A 24,382-nucleotide genomic window follows, 5' to 3' on the forward strand; every position below is an offset into this window, starting at 1 on the left:
AAAATACAGGTCACTCCCCTACTCAAGAAGCATGGGTGGGTCCCCATGGCCTGGGTAATTAAAGCCTTTCACCATCTGGCTCCAACCTCTCTTCCTAGGTTTATGCAGCATTACCACCCTCTAGCCGTGGTGCCACATCCCACTTCCATGTCCAGGCCATCCTCAGCCCTGGGATGCGCATCCTCCTCCATCCTCATCCTTTGGAATCTCTACGAAGGGCCAGCTCCTACACAAAGCCTTTCCCTGACTCCCCCATTCTCAAAACTACTTTGTGCCTCTGTGTTTACCTCGGGGTGTCAGTGTTGCTTCTCCCCAGCAGAATGGCTTAATTTTTCATTTTAATTTGTATCCCTCACACCTAAGCCAGGGCCCGGCACACAGCAGGTGCTTAATAAATGCTTGCCAAATTGGATTGTACAGAAAACAGATTTCAGATGAGTATCATCTAGAGAAGGAAGTTAACAAGTCACGCCTGGGGCCCCTGCAACACGGTGGAGGCAAGTCCTCTTCCCAAGGACATTTGGGTCTACCTTCCAGGAGGTTCAATAAAAATATTGGATCAGAGTTCAAAACCTGGTGCCACTGCTCTAACTCTGCTGCCTTGGGCAAGTCATCTCCCCATCTCTAGTCCTCCGTCACCTGGGAGGGCACAAAATGCCCTCCGAGGCCTCTTCCAGCCTGGCCCAGCACCTGGGAACCGGGAGAACCGGGGCTGATAAGGTGCCACTTCGTCCTTCTCCGCCCAAAGCTGACCCAGATGCGAACCCACATCTTCTGGAGACGGGCCCTCCCAGGTGCGGGCGCGCCTCACCTCAGGGCAGCTCTCTGGCCCCGGGAACATCTCACCACCGGGCAGGGGCGGCACAGTCTTTACCGATTCTCATCTTCTGAGCATACGGAGAAGCGTCTTCTCCAGAGTGCTGGCTTTCCTGCCTCGTCCTCTGGTCTGAGGAGGATGCAAGTGGGGAGCAGGGAGGGACACCCACCGAATGGGGGGTGGGGTGGGAAGGAGAAACACAGAGAAGAGTCAGAGAAGGGGGGGGGGCGGGGAAGAGAAAGGGAGAATCCGTCTTGCCCCAGAGCCGAGTGTGAACAGCCAGCTTCACGGTTCAGACCCGGCGGCTGCCCCTGATGGGGCACCACACAGTCCACAAATATTCATGGAGTGCCTGTGAGGTACGTTTAAGGTCCCAGAGAAGCGGGCAAGACTCAAGAGTCCAGAGAACATGCTTTGCCTCACCGCCATGCCTGCCAGACTGGAGATCCCTTGCAAAGGGAATGCCCAGTTGGTCGTCCCCCTGTCCTGCTCCTCCCTTCGGCTGCGGTTTGGCCATGGAGCCTGGGAGAGAAGACAAGAATGGGCTCTGGTGGCTGTGGAGATCCCACAAGAGAGCGGGCCGAGCGGCCCCGCTGGGAAGTCCAGGCTCAGAATGGCCCAGAGAAAGGGGCATCGAGGGCTCCCCGCCTAGCTGTCCCCGCCTGTGCCCGGCACCCTGACCATCGTGCCGCCGGGCTCTGGACTCCGAGGCGCCCACGGTCCACTCTGCTGCCCGGCTGCCAGCCTCCTGGAGCTCTTTACCCAAAGGGGTCTCAGGGCCTCCCCGAGGCTGTGAAAAAGAAGAGCCCAGAAACCTGCGGGCCGAGAAAGGCCTGCAGTGCCAGCCTAGCCTAAAGGCACGAACACGCAAAAGCAAGTCTGAGCTCTTCAAAAACTCTATTTGGTACGGGCCATTCGAATGCTGGCGGGTTTAGTCAAAGATAGATATATATTTAAAAAGTCTCTTTAACATTTAAATATATTTCAATATGAATGTCTCACAGAACAAAAAAGTCAAGTCTTTCCATCACAAATACTGCAGCATTAAAATAAACACTTACCAAAATAAACAATATGAGTGATATACATATATATATACGTTTGTGGGTATAGTCTATCAAGTTAGTCATATTGTTGCTTTGAGTCACAAAAGCACAATATAAATACAGAATCTGATTGGAATTCCATTTCCCTGTTGTAATAAAAATACATTCTTTACCACTGACAATAAAGCTAGTGCAAGTGTAGGGCAGGCGGCCCCTGGGCCCCCGCGGGGCTGCTCACTTGGCTGGGACCTCGTACTTGAAGATGACACTGAACAGCCGCCCCCCCAGCCGGTCGGCCAGCCACGAGTTTTTGATGACGGCGAGCTTGAGGCTCTCGCAGCGCAGGGCCGCGTGGTAGTTGGTGTGGATGGCGCGGCCCATGCCCTCGATGATCACCAGGTCCGTGCTGCGCTCTCGAACCAGCACCGCCAGCCCTTTGTCCAGACGGCTGCAAGGAAAGAGAGGAGAGGTGAGCTGGGGCCCCCGGCGGTGCCTGCGGGCAAGGGCTCCCCCTTCTGACATTGGGGGGCCTGTGGAGCGGACATCAACCTCCACTTTTTCACTTATTACTCCGGGCCAAATCTTAACTATGCCCTTCCCATGTGCTCTATCAGGCCCGACTTTCTCGTGCTGGGCTGGATGAGCAGACGCTTCTTTTGGTACTGACAGCATATCACTGTGGGGGGAACCTCGGCTGTGATGCCATCACCACGGCAAATCCTTCCACCGATGAGGGAGAGCAATTCATCTTCAAATAAGGAGGTTATTAAGCCCCCCCACTCTTAAGAGGCTCCAGGAAATGTGAGGAACTAGAGACATAAAACCAGCTTACCCTGGGGAAGGGGGGAGGAGTGGGGCAAGAGAAGGATACGAGACAAAATAAACCCAAAGTAATTTCATGGACAGGCTCTCAGAACTCGGCAGAGAGGCTTAATAATAAACATTTAAAAAGGAGCAGCTGGGTGGCTCAGTGGATAGAGAACAACAGGTCTGGAGTCAGGAGGTCCTGGGTTCAGATCTAGCTTCAGACACTTCCTAGCTGTGAGATCCTGGGCAAGTCACTTAACCCCCATTGCCTAACTCTTACTGCCCTTCCTCCTTGGAACGGGTATTTAGTATTAATTCTAAGAGAGAAGGGAAGAGTTTTAAAAAAAACTTGGAATCAGAAAAAAGCATCTTTTGGGCAAGCTGGCACAAAGGCCTCAGGGAGTTAAAGAGACTCTGGGCAGAGGGATGGCCTGGGCACAGGCACAGAATCATATATGGCAAATCCTAGGACCCTCCCCACTATTATCCTGCCAGAATATGTCCCAGGCAGGGCTTAAATGGAGGGGCAGCTTCCTAACAATTATCTGTTTGCAAACGAATGCAGTCGTCCCTCACTGCATCACCACATCATGGTTCCCTTCTCATAGCTTCACTGGAAGCAGGTTTAAACAAAAACACTCATTGTGTATCACGGGGGTTTTTGCCATAGCGCGGGATTTTGTAACGATGGAAATGCAGTACGCCAGCAGCACTCGCACACCTGTGCGAGACTGTACACGGTCCACTACTGGCTGACAGAATCCAGGTGAGCACCACAGCGCCGGGCTCTGTATCCTGGGTGCTGCCTGGCTCCGTGACTGGAGCATCGGTCTGTTTGCTCTCCCTCACGGCGCCCACGTGAAGTGTTGAGTGTGGGAAAGGGTGGAGGAGAATGACAAGCGCTTATAGAGCCTTAAAACAGATGCAAATAATAAAATAAATGTAATGCTGCTACTTCGTGGATTTTCACCTACTGGGCTCTCTGGAATGTAACTCCCGAGATAGGTGAGGGATCGCTGGATCTAGTTTGCGAAACTATTCTTCGCCAAGAAGGTTTCTTGAAGGCCCTCTGCTGGACCACTCTGTCACCCAGTAACAGAACGGCTCCGCCTCCAAATAAACCCATTGGGAATATGGAATTGGACTCATTCCAAATGTTCTTGCCCAATAAGTGATGCTTTCCTGGCTAGCCCTGGCTGGCAGCTATGCTCGCGTGGGGGCCTGGGCACACCGCGATCAAGAAAACAAATGTCTGAATGACAGTGCTTGGCGCTGAATGCCTTTCTTACTTGAGCTGGCAGATGAGGAGCTTCTCCCAAGCTGGAATAGATAAAGAACCCTAGAATTTCCGTTAAAAGGGGCTCGACAGCCATGTAGGCCATCCCCTCTACATCAGCCCTGACAAGCACTCAGATGGCCTGTGTCTGAAGACTTTTGGTGAAGGGACCCCACTACTTCCTAAGAAACCCCAGCCGCCAGTGTGACTTAAATGGGCCTCTTGTGCCCTTTGATGAGGGCAGGCGCTGAGTCCCATCTCTTTGCTTCCAATCACTGCCACATAACAGCTTTGTGTGCTAGAAGATAAGTTCACAAACTACCAAGTTGCTCAGAACACATTCACAAGCAAGCATGATGAGTCACAGTTACAGAATGATGCTTTTTAAGAGGGACCAAAAAAGAAGCAGTTGGGATGGCTCAGTGGATTGAGAGTCATGCCTGGAGCCAGGATATTCTGGGTTCAAATCAGGCCTCAGACACTTCCCAGCTGTGTGACCCTGGGCAAGTCACCTAACCCCCATTGCCTCGCCCTTACCACTCTTCTGCCTTGACTTCTTAGAGATGCTTCTGGTGGCTCCCAAGAACAGGAACCTTCACCCCTTCACCCAATCACCGTGTCTGTCTGTCTCTATCTCTGTCTCTGTCTCTCTGGATAAGAGCCCCACTTCTGAGCTGTCCCCATCCTCGTACACCCAAGAAGGCCCAGCCTCCCTCCTCCCCTGTTGATGCAGAGCCAGCTGACACTCTGGGGTTACCTTAGATCTAAGCAGGGGGAGCTCGAGCCGGTCTGTACCAAGAGCAGCTTGTCCTCTCTCAGTGCCGATCTAGACAGAATCAAAGACGGGCACTTGAAATAGCACCAGGGAGCAAGGGAGCGCCCACACAGGCCTGAGGGCCACGCAGCTCTGCTTAGGCACATGCCCGCACACGCGTGAGCACACACACACACGCACACACACGTGCACACACACACCCCAAGGACTGCCTCAGAGTGTGCTGCTTTCCCAGATCCACCCTGACCCCTCCGGGAGCACCCGCTGGACAGATCCCGCTGGCAGCAGGCGGGGAGGACACTCACTGTATGAGGGGGTCCATCGCCGCTATCCGCTCAGCCACAATGAGAGATTCGTTGTAGGTCACGTCGTTGAGGGCAGGTCCAGAATTACAGGCTAGTATGACCTACGGCAAAAAGGGCCACGTCAGCACTGGACCGATCGCCGGCCCAGAGGGGAGGGTTGCTGGCGGCGCCACCTCAGGCTCAGCTAGGACATGGACGCTTCTGCTGCTTAGCATTTAAGAACAGAGCTTGTCTAAGAGCAGACATTCTTTAAGAATGTACAAATGGGTGGAGCTTGGGAATGGGAGGGCTCACGAATTCTGTCTGCCCCTGGAGGACCAGACCAACGTGCTCCCTAAGAACCCTATACGGAGCTAGTCTACTAGATTTGGGGGCATGGGAAAATCCCATCTCCAGAAATATCACCATGTCCAACTAGACCGCCATTCACTGTTAGGATCTGATTCTTTCTGCCTACTTCTCATCAGAACCCCCAGTCACCTCCAAATTTTGACACCTAGAATCCTGGCAGTGAGAGACACATGAGCTGGTCTGGCCAAAGGTCTCCAGTTATGGACGGCACACACTCACCTCTGTTCCTCTAAAGAGTAGCTCCCTGACAAAGGGGAAGACTCCCAAAATGATGTCTATTCCACTGTTATCTGCGAAAATTAAGGCACATTTATGAGGGGGACCCTGTAAGACAAAACCAGGATGTTCAGTTTGGAACAGGAGTTTCCAAATTTAAAAAATAATCATCACAGAAGCAGAGAATGCCCAAGGCAGAAGGGACCCTTGGGGGCCTGATGGTCTGACCCGTACAAGACTCATAGACTGGTGGCCATCCAGCCTCAGTCTGCAAGCTTCTGGGGAGGAGGATCCAACTCAGGCGCTTGGAGGAAGCCCCCTCCTCCCATTCTGGAGCAGCTCTAATGTCAGGATCTTTCCAGACCTCAAACCATGACTTGCCTCCCTCTAGCTCTCCACATCCCTGCTCCAGGCTTGTCCTCTGAGGCCAGGTAGAGCAAGGGTTATCCCTTCTCCCATACAGTCACTCCCACAGAACATGAAGGCAGACAACGAGTGAGTCAGCCCTGATACTGGCCTCAGTTGCTTCCAACTGATGTTTTCATAATATGATCTCTACTTCCAACTGGGCCATCACAAACATCTCATATGTTTCTAACTCTTCCTTAGACTACACAAAATGGCTTCTGCATGCCCAGATGCTGAAGTGAGAAGTGGGGAAGGAATAAGCATTTAGTAAATGTCTACTATGTGCCAGGCACTGTGCTAAATCCTGGGAATCCAAAGAAGAGAAGTGGACATGCTGAAGGGAAGACAGTAGAAGGGAGTCATTCGGTCCATATGGGACATGTACAAAGTGGAATAGCAGGTGGGAAAGGCCTCTTGCAGAAGCTGGGAGTAAACTAAACCTTGAAAGAATCAATGACCTCTATGAGATTTCAAGCTTTTGTTGGAGAATTGTTTAAAAACAGAAAACAAAAAACAGAAAGAAGGGTGCATGCACACACATACACAAACCACAGTGTCTAGCACACCGAAGGCAGTGATGTGCAGGAAGCAGATGGCAGCTCTGCAGTGGACCCCCATCCTCCTCAGGGCCACTCTCTCCCTACCACACAAGCCCCAAAGGGGGCGCATCTCGTGCCCAATTTCATCTCCATAGCAACACCTAGTCTTTCTCAGTCTCCCACAGGCCTTTTTCCTTGAGGCCACACACTGCCTTGCCTGCTCCTTCTTCTTCCTCATCCCTCATCAATAAGGTAAAAGGGCAGGAGGCTCAAAGAAGCACAAGAGCCAGGGGTAATGCCCACCCCAAAGACAGAGCAGTGGGCTCCCCACCCCCAGCTCCATCTTGGGTCCATCCCGACAGCATTGGGCCAGCACTCACTTGGACAGTCTGGACACACACCTACCTTTAACCGCTGCAGCCACTCCCCATAGGAGTCCACTAGCCAGGGGCGCTCTAGAGGAAAGGCCAGAAGACAGAACCCTGTTAATGAGGCCTTCACAGCCTTCCATAGTCATCAAAGGGGATTTGGGAGGAACTTTTGTTCCCCTCCCTCCAAGGAGGTTTGTCTCTTTGACAACTCAGTACATTTTAATGAGGAAGAAGGGAAATTAAGCCATGCAAGGGAGTTCCTGCAGTGCCAGCCATCAGTCAGTCAGTCAGCTATCCCAGTTAGTGCCAGTCATCCTCCATGGGAGAGGGCTATCCTGGGCAGTGCCAGCCATCAGTCGGTGGGCTATCCCAGGCCCCTTGCCCCATGCTAGCCACCTGCCTTCATGAGCCTAGAGCATCCGTACCTTGTAATTTCCTCTTGGCTTCTTCAAATCCAAACTGTGGTTCAGATTCCAGAACACTGGACAAAGAAAAAAAGCTATGAATAAAAAGCCCGTTAGCTTGAGCCGCTCCATATGGAGAATCAAAGCACAACATAAGAGCAGAGTCACCAAACCCTTATGGGTTGAGGGTGCGGGTTCTGGGTAGGGGGCTGAGGAGCTATGGGACAATGGAGTCCACCTCTGGAGACTGGGCCAGAGGATCTTGCTCCAGACAGACTCAGGGGCATGGACAACAAGGACGTCTTTCTCTACCAGGGAACTCCATATTCCAAAAGGGCAGTACCTGGAGGCTAAGTAGGACGTGACTCTTTAAGAACTGCACAGTCCTCAATCACAGTCTTTGACCTACAGAACATGTTTACGTGGGAAAAGTCTAATGGGAAGCTGGCCCTTGTATGCTCCTACACTGATGGGTAGAGAGACTCTAAGAGTTACCCACAGGGTAAGCAAAGGAGGTTGGGAAAGGGCTCTGAAAGGGAAGAAAATACACTGATGTTGCCAGATTTTAGTTTCTTTTAAACCCAATAATAGTTTCAAAAAAAAAAAGAGAAAGAAAGAAAGAAAGAAAGAAAAAGGTTACAAAGCTCAGATCATTCCCCAAAGCATATTTAGATGAGGATGGCAAGGCCAGGTCATCTCAAACCAGCAGGAAAGTTAATAGGTTAAAGCAGATGCTTCTCTCTACCTTTATGTACAATGTGATGGAAACATTTGTAATTTTACAAATCTATGTTACTTTAGCAATTAAGAAGGTGACAGGGTATAAAAACATGAAATATCCCAATGAACACAAGAAGGAATTAGAAATAAGTCCATTTCACATGGGCTTCTCAGGATGGTCAATCAGATGATCCTGGGGAAAAGAAGCTTCCTTGAGGGTGGGGGTTTGACCACTGGAATGGATGGTTGTTCTCAAATGTTCTTTAAAGTGCGCCCCTGCCCAGAAGCTCAGGGTGTTTCATTCAAACTATGGAGGTCTGTGACTCCGTGGGTGAAGATGAAAAAGCTCAGGACAGTCAGGAAACAGGTGTCTGCTGTTTGAGACAAAGGCTGAAGTAACCCTCGGCCTACTCTAAGCCAGGCTGGCTGGTTCTCCATCTGGAGTAGGCCTAGAGGCAGACTTGTGTAGGGCATGGCCTCAGCCTCACCAACCATTCCAGAAATAAAAGCAGAGGGCACTCAGGGGCGGGAGTGGATTGGTCACATTCACATCATTCAACTCAACTGGGGCTGGGGTCTCCAGAAGGGCAAGAAACACCAAAATGGGGTGGAGGGAAGGTGCTTAGAAACGGTGCCGTGAAACATTGAACACCTACTCTGAGACTGCTTTTGCTCCCCAGTCAAAGACATTCCCCGCAAGAAGTCCTTTCACCAGAGCAAACTGCCTCTCCTCCCAGCCTAATGAATCCAAAGATCTGATTACTCTTTGAAAACATTTTAACGCTATGCCATTTTCTCTCTGTTTTACCTGTAGAAAGATACGAGACATTGGATGTACAGATGAAGAAATCGTCTTACCCAGTAGCAGCTGTTCAGTCCCCAAGACCACTTCCAAGCACTCAAGCATTCTCCTCTAGGTTCATGGCCTCTAATGGACCAACAAGTCACCGTTATCAGTACAGCACTCAGCACAGACAAGGCAACAAGCATAACGACTGCTCTTCAGGGGCTTCCTCAAGCACTGAGTGACCCAGGGAGACCCATCCTTAGCCAGTGTTGAGTACTTTAGTGGCCTCCTCCCTCCTCTGACCACAGCCTGGCCACTGGTTACTGGGATACGGGTTGGGGACACAAATACCATCACCCAAGCCACGTTTATCAAACTAGAAATCTGACCAAGAATAATGCCAGAATGACCAGCCTGGGGGCCAAATGTTTCCGATGGCCAGTGGATTTCCCTGTGGTTGGGTGTGTGAACCTGGGCAGCCCCCTGGGAGGTTGGGTCAACAAAGCCGCATCATGGGGAGAGTGGGCATCTGGGCAGCCCCCTGGGAGGGTGGATCAGCACAGCAGCATCAAGGGGTTGATGGGCATCTGGGTAGCCCCCCCAGGAGGATGAGTCAGCATGGTAGCATTGAAGGGTTGGTGGGCACCTGGGCAAATCCCCCCCAGAGTTCAGCATGGCAGCACTGAAGGATGAGTGGGCACCTGGACAGCCCCCCAGGAGGGTGGGTCATCATGGCGGCATCAAGGGGTGAGTGGGCACCTGGACAACCCCCAGGATAGATCAGCATGGCAGAATTGAGGGGTGGGCTGGGGGAAGGGAAGGGGAGAAGGAAGACTAGAAAGATTCTCCCTCCACACCCAGACTGCACTGCCTTCCCAGCTCAACTCTTAACCAGGAAAGCCTGTTAGGGTCAGGTCTTCTGTCTCTCATTGGCAGAAGCCTCAGACTGCTTGGGGGAGTCCAACATGACATATTTCCCCACAAGAGGCCCAAACCTAGGCCTCCTGAGGAGGGGAGACTGCTCCATAGACCTGACATTCCTGACTTTGCTGTAGTGGCCCCCTCCAACCCAAGGACATGCCCCACTCATCCCATTTACTAATAATAAGTGGAAAGAGTTCTAACAGCAGCTGCTATGATGAGTCACTATGAAAGTGACTTTTAAAATAAGACAAATACATGCACTTTGGCACCCTGATGCCAAACACCTTTTGCCCTAGAATAGTCATCCACAAACTAGGGGATGAGGACTGTGGAGCTGGGGGGGCACTTGGGGAATCTGATCTAGGCTTCTTTCTCTCCTGGGATGAAGCCCAACAGGCCTGTGCTTAGCACTCAGCCTTTTTGAAGGGATGGCCAGTCATTTAAATGCAAGAGAAGCACCCACTTCTCTCTGAGATACAGTAGGCCTTCCTCTACTTGGCTTATCACGGGACAAGAGGGGGTGCTTGGCCGACCCAATGATCCCCCACAGAGCCAAAAGCCTCACCCTCAGAAACCACTCCTGAGATCTAGCTGGTTCTGTGTCTCCTTTCTCTGTCCGCCCTCCTCCCTCCCCCCTACCTGAACATCTTGGGTATAAAAGCACCCCCCACACGATACCTCTATGTGATCTATGGGGGAAATCACCGTGGCGCCTTCACTCCACAGCCTTTCAGCAGACACTGCCAACAGAGAGGGCTGACTTAGTTTGGGGGGGAGGGTATGGACACCCTCATGAGCAGCTGCTTAGTTACTGGGGCCAGTCACCAGGGAGCTAAGAGGTTCTTGCAACTGAATAAAAACTGGTGACCAATAAGATAGCCCCCTAGTCTCTCACCCTTTCCCAGGTTCCAAGTGCCCCAGCTCCCTTTGCAATCCAAAACAGGCAAATTTGAAAAAACCAAAGCAACCATCTGCAGACTTACACTTCTGGGCACTCTGTAAGGAAGGCAGGACTTACTTTGGAATAGGGATCTGGAAAGTTGAATTCATTCAAACAGTGCTCCCTTGTTTCTAACAGGCTCCTCACTGTTAGGGTTCCATAGGCACTGAGGAAAAGACCAAGAGAAACCAAATGAACGAACGCTCAGGGCCAGCCAACGCAATGACTGCCTGTGCTGCCGGTCCAATAGGAAGTGTTTCTCCGTTAAGTATGGACAGACCATGAATGCACCTTAGTGGAAAATGTAGACAAAAAATGAACATCTGTTTCAGGCCTAAACCAGAAAAAAGCCCCGTGGTCTGAGGAGGCCCAGGCACACAACCTCAGGCCCTTGGCCTCCCAGAGAACCCCTGGCCTGACCCAAAGGGTGTCTCAGACAGCCACTCTAGCCAGGCATGTGGCAGGGATCCTTCACTGGCCCCTCCCCACAGTCATCTTACCAGCTGCTCCAGTCCCCCTGGTGCCATCTGGTATCTGAGCCGTAAGCCACTGCCTCCTGGAAAGGCTGGGTCCACTTCCTCCCCTCCAGCTCCACTTTCCACACCAAACACCCTTCCTTGCCCCCACTCTTCCCCGTTGTCTCTCCTATTAGAATGGAAGCCCCCGAGGGCCTTCTGACTCACAACAACCTGGGAAGTTCTCTTTCTACATCCATTTTACAGATGAGGAAACTGAGCAGAGTCTAAATGGTTTGCTCAGTCATCGAACTAGTCAGGGCCTAAGGCCACATCTGGGCTCAGGTCTTGTTGACCCCTGTGCACTGTGGCACCCCCAGAGGCCTCATGACTGGGAATGAATAACAGAATGGGGGTGGCAGCACCAGCACCTCTTGCTTTACAAAGTGGTTGTGGACAAAGAACCAGGAACCCCTGAAGGGCCCCTGAAATGGGTACTATCATGTGGGAGTCACTTATTCTCCTTCTTTCATATATCTGATTACCATTAAAAAGGAGGGAGAGGGGAGCAGCTAGATGTCTCAGGGGACTGAGAAGCCCTGGGTTTAAATCTGGCCTCCAACAATTCTAGCTATGTGACCCTGGGCAAGTCACTTGACCCCCACTGCTTAGTCTTTACCCTTCTTCTGTCTTGGAACTGATACACAATACTGATTCTAGGACGGAAGGTAAGAGTTTAAAAAAAAAAAAAGGCGGGGAGAATGGAGAGGGGAAGAAAGTCTAACATATAAATCTCTTTTAAGAGCATTCCATTTGCCAAGTGAGAACTTGATATTCCAGGATGGCCATGGCTGGCCATTTCTGCCTTGAGGGAAAAGGCCACCACATCCCAGACACCTCCAGCCCTCCCCCCCCCCCCACCCGGGATCAGTGAGCTGAGAAGGCTCCAGCCAGAGGGAACCATTCAGGGTTGGGGGCCGACGAGACCCCGAAGGCCACCCATCTGCAGGCATAGGGGAGCCCGTGCTGCGCTAGAGAAGGTGATGCTGCGGGGGAAAGCACAGGGACTCACAATGGCTGATGTCTCAGTGTCTGAAGCTTATTCCAGTACTTCTGTCGGAACTTCTCAGCCCGTTCAGCTGCATCGATGGCATCCGGTTGACTGGCTATAGCCCGATTCACCACCTAGCAGGCACGAGAAATTCAGTTCAAAACAAGAGAGCCCAAAGCAGCTGCTCACGTGACAACAACAAGTGTGGGCAGAGGCCAAAATGGCCTTGTGAAGACAACTGACCCCCAACCGATCTGATGGACACCAGCCCAATAGGAAGGTGTAAACATCTCACTCTGCCATGTTACTGGCTATTACATGGGGGACAATGATGCCAATAAAGGCAATATGAATTGGGAAGAATGCTAGGAAATTAGTGACCATTGGCCCCAAGGAGAATGACGGCTACAAAACGAAGAAGGTTCTGCTGAATTGTGATTTCCCTCCCTTTTGATTCAGTTATGGAGTAGAGAGGAAAGGATAGGTTGGTAAATGCCATCAAAACATCATCAAAACCAAAAGACATCCAAACAAAAGATTCATACAATTTTTTAATATTTGCTACTAAGGATGCTCAGTGGGAAAGGTAAAATGAATTTGTTTGAAAGGTAAAATGTAATAATTAAAAAATAATTCCTTTTTCTCATCTTATTGGCCACCAAGAAGCCCGTGGTATACAAATGAGTGCTGAGACAGCCTTTACCCTGAAAATGACAGAACAAAAAAGAGGACCAAAGGAGCTGAGAGCCAAGCAAAGACAGGCGGGTCAGAGAGCCCCCGACCGCCCTTGAGGAGAGCAGGGAATCATCTGGTTTAGACAAACACTACCCATGGGTCCTGAAAGAATCAGCGGATACGATTGTTGAGACCCTAAGAGCCACAGGACACAATCTATGGACATACATGCCAAACTAGGAGGCAGGAGAGCTTGGGTTTAGGCCTGGCTCTGGCACCATCTTGCTGAGGTACTTCAGTACCTTCTCCTCTCTAAGTCTCAGTAACCTCATCTGTAAAATGAGGGAATTAGACTCCATGGCTCTGTATGGTTCTCTAAGGGCTCCTTTTTGTCAAAGATGTCATCTTATTAGAGTGAGAGGAAGAATTAAGTATGAACTATACACCATTCTGCCAGATGACTTATTTATGATCTGAATTCGAACCCAGCTTCAGACACTTACTGGCTATGTGTCTCTGGGCAAATCATTTAACCTCCATCTGCCTCAGGTCCCTCTACTACAAAATGGGGATAATAACCCCACTCACCTCATGGGGTTATTGTGAGGATCAAATGAGATAAAATGTATAAATCACTCAGAATAGTGCCCAGTACATAATAGGAGCTGAGTAAATGCTTACCACCACCACCACCCCCTCCCAAAACTCCCCTTATTTAAGGTGATCTGCTTTGGACACAGGATCTGTGATCCTGTGAGCCAATGAGTATCAGAAGTAGTTCATTCTGAACTCTGAGGAGCTGCCTCCTGCAGAACAGAAAGGGGAGGATAAACCTGAGTTCCCCTTTGGGGCTATCTTAGACCCAGACAGCATAATTCCCAAGGAATGAGCTCTTACTACTACTAGAACAAAAGCTTCTTGAGGGCAGAACCTGCTTCATTCTTTCCTTCTGGATCCTCAAACCCCACTGCAGAGCTTGGCACACAGGAGCTTAATAAATGGTAGGTGATTGCTAGGCTGGCCTAATTTCTACATTCACACACCTTTGCTGGCTTCCCCTTTTGTTTGAAGGCCCACTGCCAGAGAAGCTGGCTACCAGTAGAGGGGCTACCTCAAAAAGGAGGCCACCTGGAGTTTTAGTCTTTACCTTAGCCTGACTGATATGCCCTAACCAAAGGAATCCACTTTAGAAGAGACTGAAAGAGACTGAAACTAGCCTTATGAGAGGAGAAAATTTACCAAGACACACCACCATCTTGCTTCTACCTCAACCCTGCAACCTGCATTATTCATTGTGCCAGGAAAGTTACAGCAAGAATTCGAACCATCCAAAAGGCTTGTTGTAAGGAAGGATGCTTTGAAAAGCAACAAAAACTACATGGAGGCCCAGAGGACCCCCTTTTCCAGAAGTCCTTGGAGTTTTCAATCTCCTCTCACAACAAACAAAGGCTCAAATGCATTGATTTAATATATTCAGTTTTCTTAGCACTTACCCCATCAAGTGCTTCTTCAAAGCAGGTAAGCCAGTATTTCCGGGCCATGGCATCATCTGTGAGGTCAACCGTGTCAGGGATATAAGAAGATGGGTCTAGGAGGAGGGGCAGATTAACCAATGGCCTCTCTAACCTATCCATTTCCAACAAATCAAACTGAGGAAAAAAAAGAAAAGAAGTCACTTACTTAGGCGTTCTAGAAGACCAACCCTCTCTTTTACAGTCTTTCACAGAAGGAAAAATAGAAAAGTTGAATTCTTCACCCTTACTGTGCCATGGAAAGAAAATTCTATTCTAACTTCTTCCCATGAACTAACCCAATGCTTTCTTCCATCTCATGTACTTTGTATGCAACTACTTATTTCTATCACGTATCCTCCATTAAAAAGTCAGCTCCTTGAGGGCAGAGGCAGTTTCCTTTTTGTCTTTCTATATCCGGCACCAGGCCCATCACCTGGTGGGTGGGTCTTAGATGTCTAAGGATTGATTTCTTCTGTTCCAGGGAAAGGAGGCACTCAAAGGGTGATTGGGATGTATCTTCTTACTGCTCTGGGAAAGTTGGACCCTTCAGCCTCTGTTTCCCAAAAAAGGCTGTGATCTCGGCTCCCCAGCCTGCATATAGATTGGGTGAACTCTCTCAAAGACTGTCTGCTGAGAGCTCCTAACTAGTGAGCAGTCACAATCATTTCTCCTTCTGCCTAGAGTATGGAAGAGAAGGTCAAATGCCCAGTACAAGATTAGGCAATGAGAACTTCTGAAAGAAGAGAAGTCTGGTTTTCAAATAGCCCAATTTGGAAATGTGACAAGCTCAGTAAAGGAATGGCTGTTAAGTTTCCAAGTCAATGATAAAGAATGATTGCACTAGGAATATGATGATGGACTTTACAATATGATTCTTCAAAGACTTCCTCCATAGTAAGTCACCAAGCAAGAAATCTACCTTACTTTTAAGAGTATAATCATTTCTCCCACTAAAATGCTTCAGTGGAGAACAGAGGTGAATCTAGGTTCTCTGGAAGGCTTTACCAGTAAAGCATAAGCCCTAGCAAAGCCTAGACACAAACTGGGTCTCTTCTGCCAAAGGACCAAACCAACCAAATGTGAGTACCCATGAAGGTAGGAGCTGTATGATCCCAGAAGCTCAAGGAACTAGTCTGCTAAGGTCCAGAACAGGGGGCCAGGAACTGGATTGTTTATTAGGATGACCACTATATTTCTTTCTTATTTTTCCAATTGCATGTAAAAACAATTTTTAACATTCATTAAAAAAACTTTGAGTTCCCAATTCTCTTCTTCCCGGATCACTCTACTTCCCTCTTGTTGTTTTCCTTGGTAATCCCCTGTATCTCATTTTCTAGATCTGAGATCTCTAGGTTTTCCCCAACTGTCCACTGGCTATAAGGGATCAATAACAGAGAAAGGCAAAAAGCCCAGGGCTAGACAGAGTCCTTTAGACTAGGGAAATTAATCACTCAATCACCAACTTCCAAAATTATGAAAGTGATTCCTTTTAGCTCTTTAATCAGATCAGTCCTAAGAATGACACCTGACACCCTAGAAATATTCAAAACCTGTTCCTTTGTTAAGAAGGCTGGGGACAGCTAAGTGACTCAGGGAACAGAGCCAGGTCTAGAAACAGAAGGTCCTGGGTTCGAATGTGGTCTCGAATACTTCTTAGCTGGGTGATCCTAGGCAAGTCACTTAACCCCCATTGCCCAGCCCTAATCACTCTTCTCCCTTAGAACCAATACTTACTATTGCTTCCAAGACAGAACATAAAGGTTAAAAAAAAAAAAAAGCTGCAACACGGTCATATGCAATCTCAATTTCCAAGTTCATCTGGATTGGATTTGGTTTCAACCACATTCCCATTCTGGCACGTGGGCCTCAAAGGAAGGTCTTTACACTTGATTTTAGCCAAAAGGCCGAGAGAAGCAATGGGAAGGCCTTTATTTCACAGGAATGTCAATATTCAATTCACAACTTAATTGCTATAACCATTGTTTTTTTGTTTGTTTTTCAGTGCATGGGGATCATTTGTGCTAAGTTTCCTTGGCCACAAAAGCAACGTGTCATTTTGGATATGGTTATTCAATAAACCCGTGACAGGCCACGAAATCGGTGATTTCCACCATGACAGCACTGTGAAATCAACCATCTTGTCATTGATTAACACCAATCCGAGCAGGGTGACACTGAAAGAAAGTTCAAAAAATGCATTTTCCCTTGGCACCTGTTTGCTGTGGCCAACCCCCAGGGCAGGATGGGGGTGAACAGCTCTGCAAAGGCAAGCCTGGCAGCTGAATACCTGCAAAATCCAAAGTTCACCTGGGCATGGCTGGTGGGTTGTTCTTCCTTATCAACATGAACCCACTATTGATCTACCCCAATAGGCTGAGAGAGAAGCAAGGCTTCTGGAGGCTCTGAAACCCATGAGGGAAAATGTGAGCAAATAAAACATTCAAATAAGAATATTTCCACTGAAGAATGCACAGGACTAAAAATGATGAGACCTGGGTTCTAGGCTTAGTTCTGTCACTAAGCCACCATGTGATGAGGATGAGGATGATTATAGCATTAATAAAATGCTTTTTTTTTTCCTTTTATAAGCCCTTATCTTCTTAGTGTCAGTTCTTAGACAGAAGGGCAAGGATTAGGCAATTGGTTAAGTGCCCAGGGTCACACAGCTAGCAGTATCTGAGACCAGATTTGAACCCAGGTCCTCCCAACTCCAGGCCTGGCTCTCTATCCACTATGCTACCTACCTGTCCCAATAAAGTACTTTAAAGTTTCATACTTTCTCATCTGATCCTCACAAAAACTCTAGGATGTAGGTACAGTTTTTCCCATTTTACAGCTAGGGAAACTAAGGCAGAAAAAGATGAAGTGACTTGCCCAGGTCATACAGCTAATGGATGAGATGAGACTTGAACTTATCAGTTTATGATGTGGTCCCATGCAAGATCACTTCAATGGGCTTTACCCCCCCCCCAAAAAAAAATTAGGAGTTTGGAATGGATAATCTCTAAGATTACTTCAGGTTCTAAAACTCAAGTTATTTTATAAGAGGCTGGTGACTGAAAATTAAAAGACAAATAAAGAAACCACTGGCCAAGGAGAAGGTGGGGAATTCGAAGGTCACGAGCTTCTTTCTCATGCCCTCACACCACCTTTGTTTCTCAAAAGCCTCTGTTTAATACTCAATCGACCTAAGTCCCTGACTTTGGAGCGAGTGGGCCTAAGTCAGCTCAGGAGGTTTCTGAAGGCTGGACACTTTAAGGAGGTCACTGGCAGCAGATCTTATACTTCTGAGGCCAAATGGACTTTGAAAGCCAACAAAACACGCAGAGCTGCCAAGTCTCTAACAGGCTCTAAAGGTTAATGTTGGGGCCATGGCCAAAACCTTGCAAGGAAAGGCTTTGGTTCAATGGTTACGCCAGACACAAGCGTGGCCCCTCAAAGGAAGGCAAAGCAAGGCAGGATGAAGAGAACTGAGATGGGAGCCAGAATGCTTCAGTCTTTCCTCAGTGACGTCCTGGCTGTGTGACACCAGACGAGTCATTTCTGTCTGCCTCAGAAGAGCACTTGCCTCCCAGAGTCATTGTGAGAATCAAATGAAGTAACGCCTGTCAAGAGTCTAGAGAGAAATGGAAGTGATTGGCAATGGGACAGGCGTGCTGGAGGAAGCAGCCCTGGACAAGGCAGTCAAGATGGTGGAAAGACAGCATCTTTGCCTCGTTTTCCCAGCATACTCCTCCATAACAATTTAAAGTGTGCCAGGCTAAATTCCTGATCTGAAAGGCAAGAAAAGCTGTAATGAGTGAATCATCTGCCTGCCCTAGACAGCCTAAGCAGACAGACAGGGAGTTCTGCAGGAGGATTGGGGGAAGGCCTGCCCATGAGGGCAGCAAGGGCAGGACTAGAGGGCTCCAGAGGCCAGGGAAGGAGAGGGAGACAAGCAGAGCACCACAGGAACACCCAGGAACACCAAACCAACACTGGAAGGAGGAATGGGGCCATGTGGCAGGGCTGTCATCCATTCCCACTTCTGAGTCACAGATGCAAGGCAAAAGCGAGGGGTGCTAGCAGAGCACAGTAAAATTGTGAAAACTTCACTGTGTGGATCTAAAACCAGGAGAACAGCAGCAGCTCCTTTCTAGCTTGTGGCCCCAAATGTAAGCCTGCAGGAGACCAAGGTCAAAGGGGAGCCAAGCAGTGCAGTCACTCTAACAGTGACTAATCTCAGCCATGGTTTATGGAAATCCAAACACATCCAAACACATCCAAACAACAGACCCAAACCTGGGTCAGGAACATGTGGAACATAGACCTCTCTCCTCCCTGGATCACACCACTCTCGGGGCAATGAAAAGGTGCAGGTCCCCCCGGACTAAGCGGTGAAAGCAGCAGCAGAGTATCAAAAGGCATATGCTTGGGCATATTTATCCACCCATCCCCAATATCCATCCCACCCATCCCCAATCCCCAAGGAAGAGTCCAAGTTAACATGAAGTCTAAAATCAAAAAATGAAGCTAGAAAAATGAGCAAAGAACCTGACCATAAAGAGCTACTATGATGATAGGAAGTTCAAGACACAAACTTAAAAGAAGACGATGATTTAAAAACATCAACAAGCAAAGTCTCAAAGAAAAAAATGCAAACACAAGGCCAACAAGAATGCCTAGAACTAACAAAGACTTATTTAAAATACAGAGGGGTTACCAAATAAAAGTGGTAGAGGGAAAACTGGGAAAAGAAATGAGAGTAAAGCAAGAAAAGTATGAAAAGAGAATTAACAACTCAATAAAAGGGGGCAGTTGGGTAGCTCAGTGGAGTGAGAGTCAGGCCTAGAGACAGGAGGTCCTAGGTTCAAACCCGGCCTCAGACACTTCCCAGCTGTGTGACCCTGGGCAAGTCACTTGACCCCCATTGCCCACCCTTACCACTCTTCCACCTAGGAGCCAATACACAGAAGTTAAGGCCCTAAAAAACAAATAAATGAATGAACAAATAAATAGATAAACGAATGAATGAATGAGCGGATAAATAAATAAATAACAACTCAATAAAAGAAGCCCAAAACTTCACTGACAAATAATCCCTTAAAAATTAGAACTGGCCAAGTGGAAGCTAACGATTATGGGAGAGAAATCAGAAAAACAATTAAATAAAGTTAAAGGCTAAATAGAAGAAAACATCAAATTTTTATAAGAAAAATTACCTAGAAAATAAACGAAGGGGAGAGAATTTAAGAATCACTGGACTAGGGGGCAGCTGGGTAGCTCAGTGGATTGCGAGTCAGGCCTAGAGATGTGAGCCCCTGAGTTCAAATTTGACCTCAGATACTTCTTAGTTCTGTGGCCCTGGGCAAGTCACTTAACATCTTCTGCCTTGTAACCAATACATAGTATTGATTCTAAGGCAGAAGGCAAGGGTAAGGGTTAAAAAACAAAACAAAACCCTGAACTACCTCAGAGCTAAGAACACAGAAAGAGCCTAGACATCATATTTTAAGAAATTATAAAGGAAAACTGTCCAAATATCTTAGAACCAGAAAGCAAAATAGGAATTGAAAAGACTCCACTGGTTAACTTCTAAAAGAAACCTCAAAATGAAAACACTCAGGAATAAATGAAGACAAAATCCAAAGCACCCAAGTCAAGGAAAAAGTACTATTAAGAAACCAAAAAGATACTGTGAACCCATAGTCATAATTATACAAGATTTAGCAGACACCCCTATAAAGGAATAGAGGGTTCAGAATATGATACTCTGGTAAAAAAAGATCTAAGATTACAGCAAAGAATAACCTACCCAGAAAAACTGAGTATAATGCTACAAGAGGGAAAAAAATGGATATTAATGACACAGACTACCAAGTGTTCCTGATGAACAGACCAGAACTAAATAGAAAACCTGACATTCAAACATGAGATCCAAAAGAAGCATAAAATGATAAACATGAATGATAAACATTTCTTCTACATTCTTATATGGAGAGATAACAAATGTAAACCTTCAGAACTTTGGCATCATCAGAGGGAGTCTAATTAGACAGGAGGTAGCTAAGTAGCACAGTGGATAGAGCTCTGGGATTAGAATCAGATGACTCATCTTCCTGAGTTCAAATCTAGCCTCAGACACTTAGTAACTATGTGACCCTAAGGAAATCACTTCACACTGTTGGCCTTAGTTAAGGAAATGGCAAACCATTCCAGTATCTTTGCTATGAAAATCCTAAATGGGTCACTAATAGGATGTGACTGATACAACTGAACAATTAGACAAGAGGGCCTGATGTGATTCTAAGACTTAATGATCTCTAAAAAAGAATGGAAGGGTGTGGAAAGGAAATGCATGGGAGAGTGGAGAAGGAAGGGGAATAGTGGAGAAAATTATTTCATGTAAATGGAGAGTAAAAGGAAAAGTGAAGACAATGGAGAAGACAATGGAGTGAAAAGGAGAGCAACACTTAAACCTCATTCTCATTTGAACTGGTTGAAGAAGGAAAGAATATAGATGTCAACCTGAATTAAAGGGAATTACTAAAATAGCAGTATTAAATAATAATTACAAATTGAGGCAAGGAGATTGCAAACCGGGGTCACCATGTTGTACCTGGGTACAAGGGTTCCCAAGAAGGGCAGAGAGGAACAGAGTTAAATAGTTTCATGGGAGGCATAGCCTGGGAAGCTGTTATGTAAGTTGTTTCACATTAACAATCACAATTCACAAAACAAAGTACAAAGAGGAGGAGACTGGGAAAGGCAGCCAGAGGATGGGAAGACACAGGAATTGTGCACACATTTTAGGCAATTTGTGACTCTGGGAATGGAACAAAATCAGGTCAGAGTCAGCAGCTACATTCAAAGATACACACAGTTAGGTACAAAAATTTATCTTACCAGGTAGGGAAGTAGGAAGGAGGTAAAGGGAGAACCAAAGGGGAGATAGATTAGGGAAGAAGTGGTCAAAAATAAAACAGATTCTTAAAGAGGGAATAGGGTAAAGAAAAGAAGGATAAAAGGATGGAGGGAAATACATAGAAATCATAATTGTGAATGGGATAAATTCACCCATAAAATGGGAGAGGATATCAGGATGAACTGGAAAACAAGACTCTTAACAATGTTGTTGACAAGAAACACACCTGAAACAGAAAGATATGCACAGAGTTAAAATAAGGCACAGGTAAAGAACCTATTCTGTTTCAGCTGTAGTAAAAAAGGCAGAAATGGAAATCATGACACTAGGGAAAGCAAAAGCAAAATTAGACCTAACTGAAAGAAGTAAGCATATGAACTACATTTTACTAAAAGATACTATAGATAATAAAGTAATATCAATGTTGAACATAAATGCACCAAATGGCATGGTAGCTAAACTAAATTTCTAAAAGAAAAGTTAAATGAATTGCAAGAGGAAATAGACAGGGGAAAATATGATAGTGTGGTACTTCAATTTACCCGTTTCTTATTCAGATAAAAAAAAGTTAAGGAGATAAACGGAATTTTAGAAAAGTTATACAAGAAAGACCTTCACAAAAAATGACCATTTATTAGGGTACAAAAATCTCACAAATAAATGAAAAGTAGAAACTAAATGCATCTCTTTCTGAATGAAATATAACAAAAATTATATTTCATAAAGGGTTTTAGAAACACAGATTAAAAATTAATTAGAAACAAAATATCTTAAAGAATGGATGGATGGGTCAGAGAACCATAAAAATCATAGAAATTATTAATAATTTCATTAAAGATAATGACAAGACAACATACTAAAACTTGTGGGAGGCAGCCAAAGCAGTATGTAAGGGAAAATTTAACTCAATAAATTAGGCATGTAACTAAAAAAATAAGGAAACAGATAAATTAAATCCCTCCAATTAAACACCAAAATGGAAATTCTCAAAAATCAAAAGATTAGTAAAACTGAAAGTAAAAAAAAAATTATTTGAACTGATGAATAAAAATAGGAGCTGCTTAAAAACACACACACACACACACACACACACATTGGGGGCAGCTGGGTGGCTCAGTGGATTCAGAGTCATGCTTAGAGATAGAAGGTCCTAGGTTCAAATCTGGCCCTAGACACTTCCTAGCTGCTTCACCCTGGGCAAGTCACTTAACCCTCACTGCCTAGCCCTTACCACTCTTCTGCCTTGGTACAGTATTGATTCTAAGACAGAAGGTAAGGGTTTAAAACACCCACACATACACACACACATAGCAAAATAAACAAGCCATTGGCTAATTTGATTTTTAAAAGGAAGAAAATCAAATTACCAGTATCAAAGATGAAAGAAAGGTGAATTCATTCACAATCAATGAGGATGAATAAAAGCAATTTTAAGAGCTATTTTTGCAACTACATTTTAATAAAACTGCCAATCTTAACAAAATGTATGAATATTTATAAGAAAAAAATGCCCAATTAATAGAATAGCAAACAGAATATTTAAATAACTTGGAAATAAAATTGAAAAAGCCATAAATGAACCCTAAGAAAAAATCCCAGGACCAGATGGATTTACTGGAGAACTGTACCAAACATTTAAGAAATGATAAATTCCAAGACTACAAAAACTGCATGAAAAAATAGGCAAAGGAGTAATCCCAAATTCTTTCTATGGTTTTACCAAAGTAAGTGAAAACAGAGAAAAAAAGCTATAGTTCAATTTCCCTAATGAATATTAATTTTTAAAAATTTAAATCATATAAATTTAATTTAATTTAAATAAAATTTAATTAATTAGATTAAATTAAATTAAAAATAAAAGCAAGATTATAGCAATATATCACATGTATCATACCAGACTGGAGTTATAACAGAAATGCAGGGCTGGTTCAAAATTGGGAAAATTATTTTTGACCATATCAACAAAAATAATAATTAATGATTATGTTAATAGACACAGAAAAATCTTGATAAAATATAATACCTACTCCTGTTAAAAACATTAGGAAATATAGGATTAAATGGGACTTTTCCTAAAATGACAAGTATTATCTACCTAAACCAAGAGCAAGCAAATTTGTAAGAGATAAGCTAGAAGCCTTTCTAATGAGATCAGGGTTCACACAAGGATACTCACTATCACCACTGTTATTCAATACTATTCTAAAAATTATAGCTATAGCAATAAGACAAGAAAAAGAAGTTGAAAGAATAAGCAAAAGCAATGAGGAAACCAAACTATCACTTTTAGCAGATAATATGATGGTTTACTTAGAAAACCCTAGCCAACTAAAAAAAATAATCAAAACAATAACTTCAGCAAAGTTGCAGAATATAAAACTAATCCACACAAATCATCAGCATTTCTATATTACTAATTACATCTTGCTAAAAGAGACAGAAAGAGCAATTCCATTTGAAATAACTAATGACAATATAGAATACTTGGGATTCTACCTGCCAAGCATACATAAAAGAAAACAATTTGAAATAACTCTTCACATAAATAAAGACAGATCCAAATAACTGGAGAAATATTAACTGCTCATGGGTAGGCTGAGCCAATAAGATAAAAATGGCAATATCATCTACATTTATTTACGTTTTTAGTACCGTACCAACTGAACTACCAAAGAATTATTCTACAAAGGTAGAAAATGCAAAATTCATCTGGAGGAGAAGGTACAGGGACTGGCAGTTATCAAATATCAAATTATACCACAAAGCTGTAATTGTCCAAACAATTTGGCACTGGGAAAGAAACAGGTTAATTGGTGAACAGATTAGGTTCATAATATAAAGATGCAAATGAGCACAGTAACCTAGCGTCTGATGAATCCATAGATCTCAGCACCTGGGGGCAAGAACTTGCTATTGGACAAAAACTGCTAGGAAGAGAAAAGTAATCTGGCAAAAAAATACCCCAACAAAACATAATTAGGTATAGGCAAGTATCTCACATCCAAATAGCAAGATAAGCTCAAAATGGCTTCATGATTTAGACATAAAGGATGATATAAGCAAAGCAGTAGAAGATGGAAGAAATTACATGTCATAC

The 24,382-nt window shown here is 45.8% G+C and overlaps 1 protein-coding gene across 1 annotated transcript in view; it reads right to left on the bottom strand.

Annotated features, from left to right (window-relative positions):
- Positions 1 to 1,747: 1,747 nt before the first annotated feature.
- PANK4 (pantothenate kinase 4 (inactive)) overlaps positions 1,748 to 24,382 on the bottom strand; it is a 41,266-nt gene continuing 18,631 nt past the window's right edge. The window contains exons 10-19 of the mRNA XM_044668649.1: positions 14,361 to 14,516; positions 12,214 to 12,326; positions 10,765 to 10,852; positions 8,692 to 8,843; positions 7,337 to 7,392; positions 6,946 to 6,995; positions 5,597 to 5,701; positions 5,027 to 5,127; positions 4,704 to 4,772; positions 1,748 to 2,311 (exon numbers count right to left, since the gene is read on the bottom strand). Coding sequence (XP_044524584.1) covers positions 2,098 to 2,311; positions 4,704 to 4,772; positions 5,027 to 5,127; positions 5,597 to 5,701; positions 6,946 to 6,995; positions 7,337 to 7,392; positions 8,692 to 8,843; positions 10,765 to 10,852; positions 12,214 to 12,326; positions 14,361 to 14,516 — 1,104 coding nt within the window. The 3' untranslated portion in view covers positions 1,748 to 2,097. The remainder of the gene's footprint in view (positions 2,312 to 4,703; positions 4,773 to 5,026; positions 5,128 to 5,596; positions 5,702 to 6,945; positions 6,996 to 7,336; positions 7,393 to 8,691; positions 8,844 to 10,764; positions 10,853 to 12,213; positions 12,327 to 14,360; positions 14,517 to 24,382) is intronic.

This window comes from Gracilinanus agilis, chromosome 3, assembly GCF_016433145.1.
Source record: "Gracilinanus agilis isolate LMUSP501 chromosome 3, AgileGrace, whole genome shotgun sequence".
Classification (NCBI taxonomy): Eukaryota; Metazoa; Chordata; class Mammalia; order Didelphimorphia; family Didelphidae; genus Gracilinanus; species Gracilinanus agilis.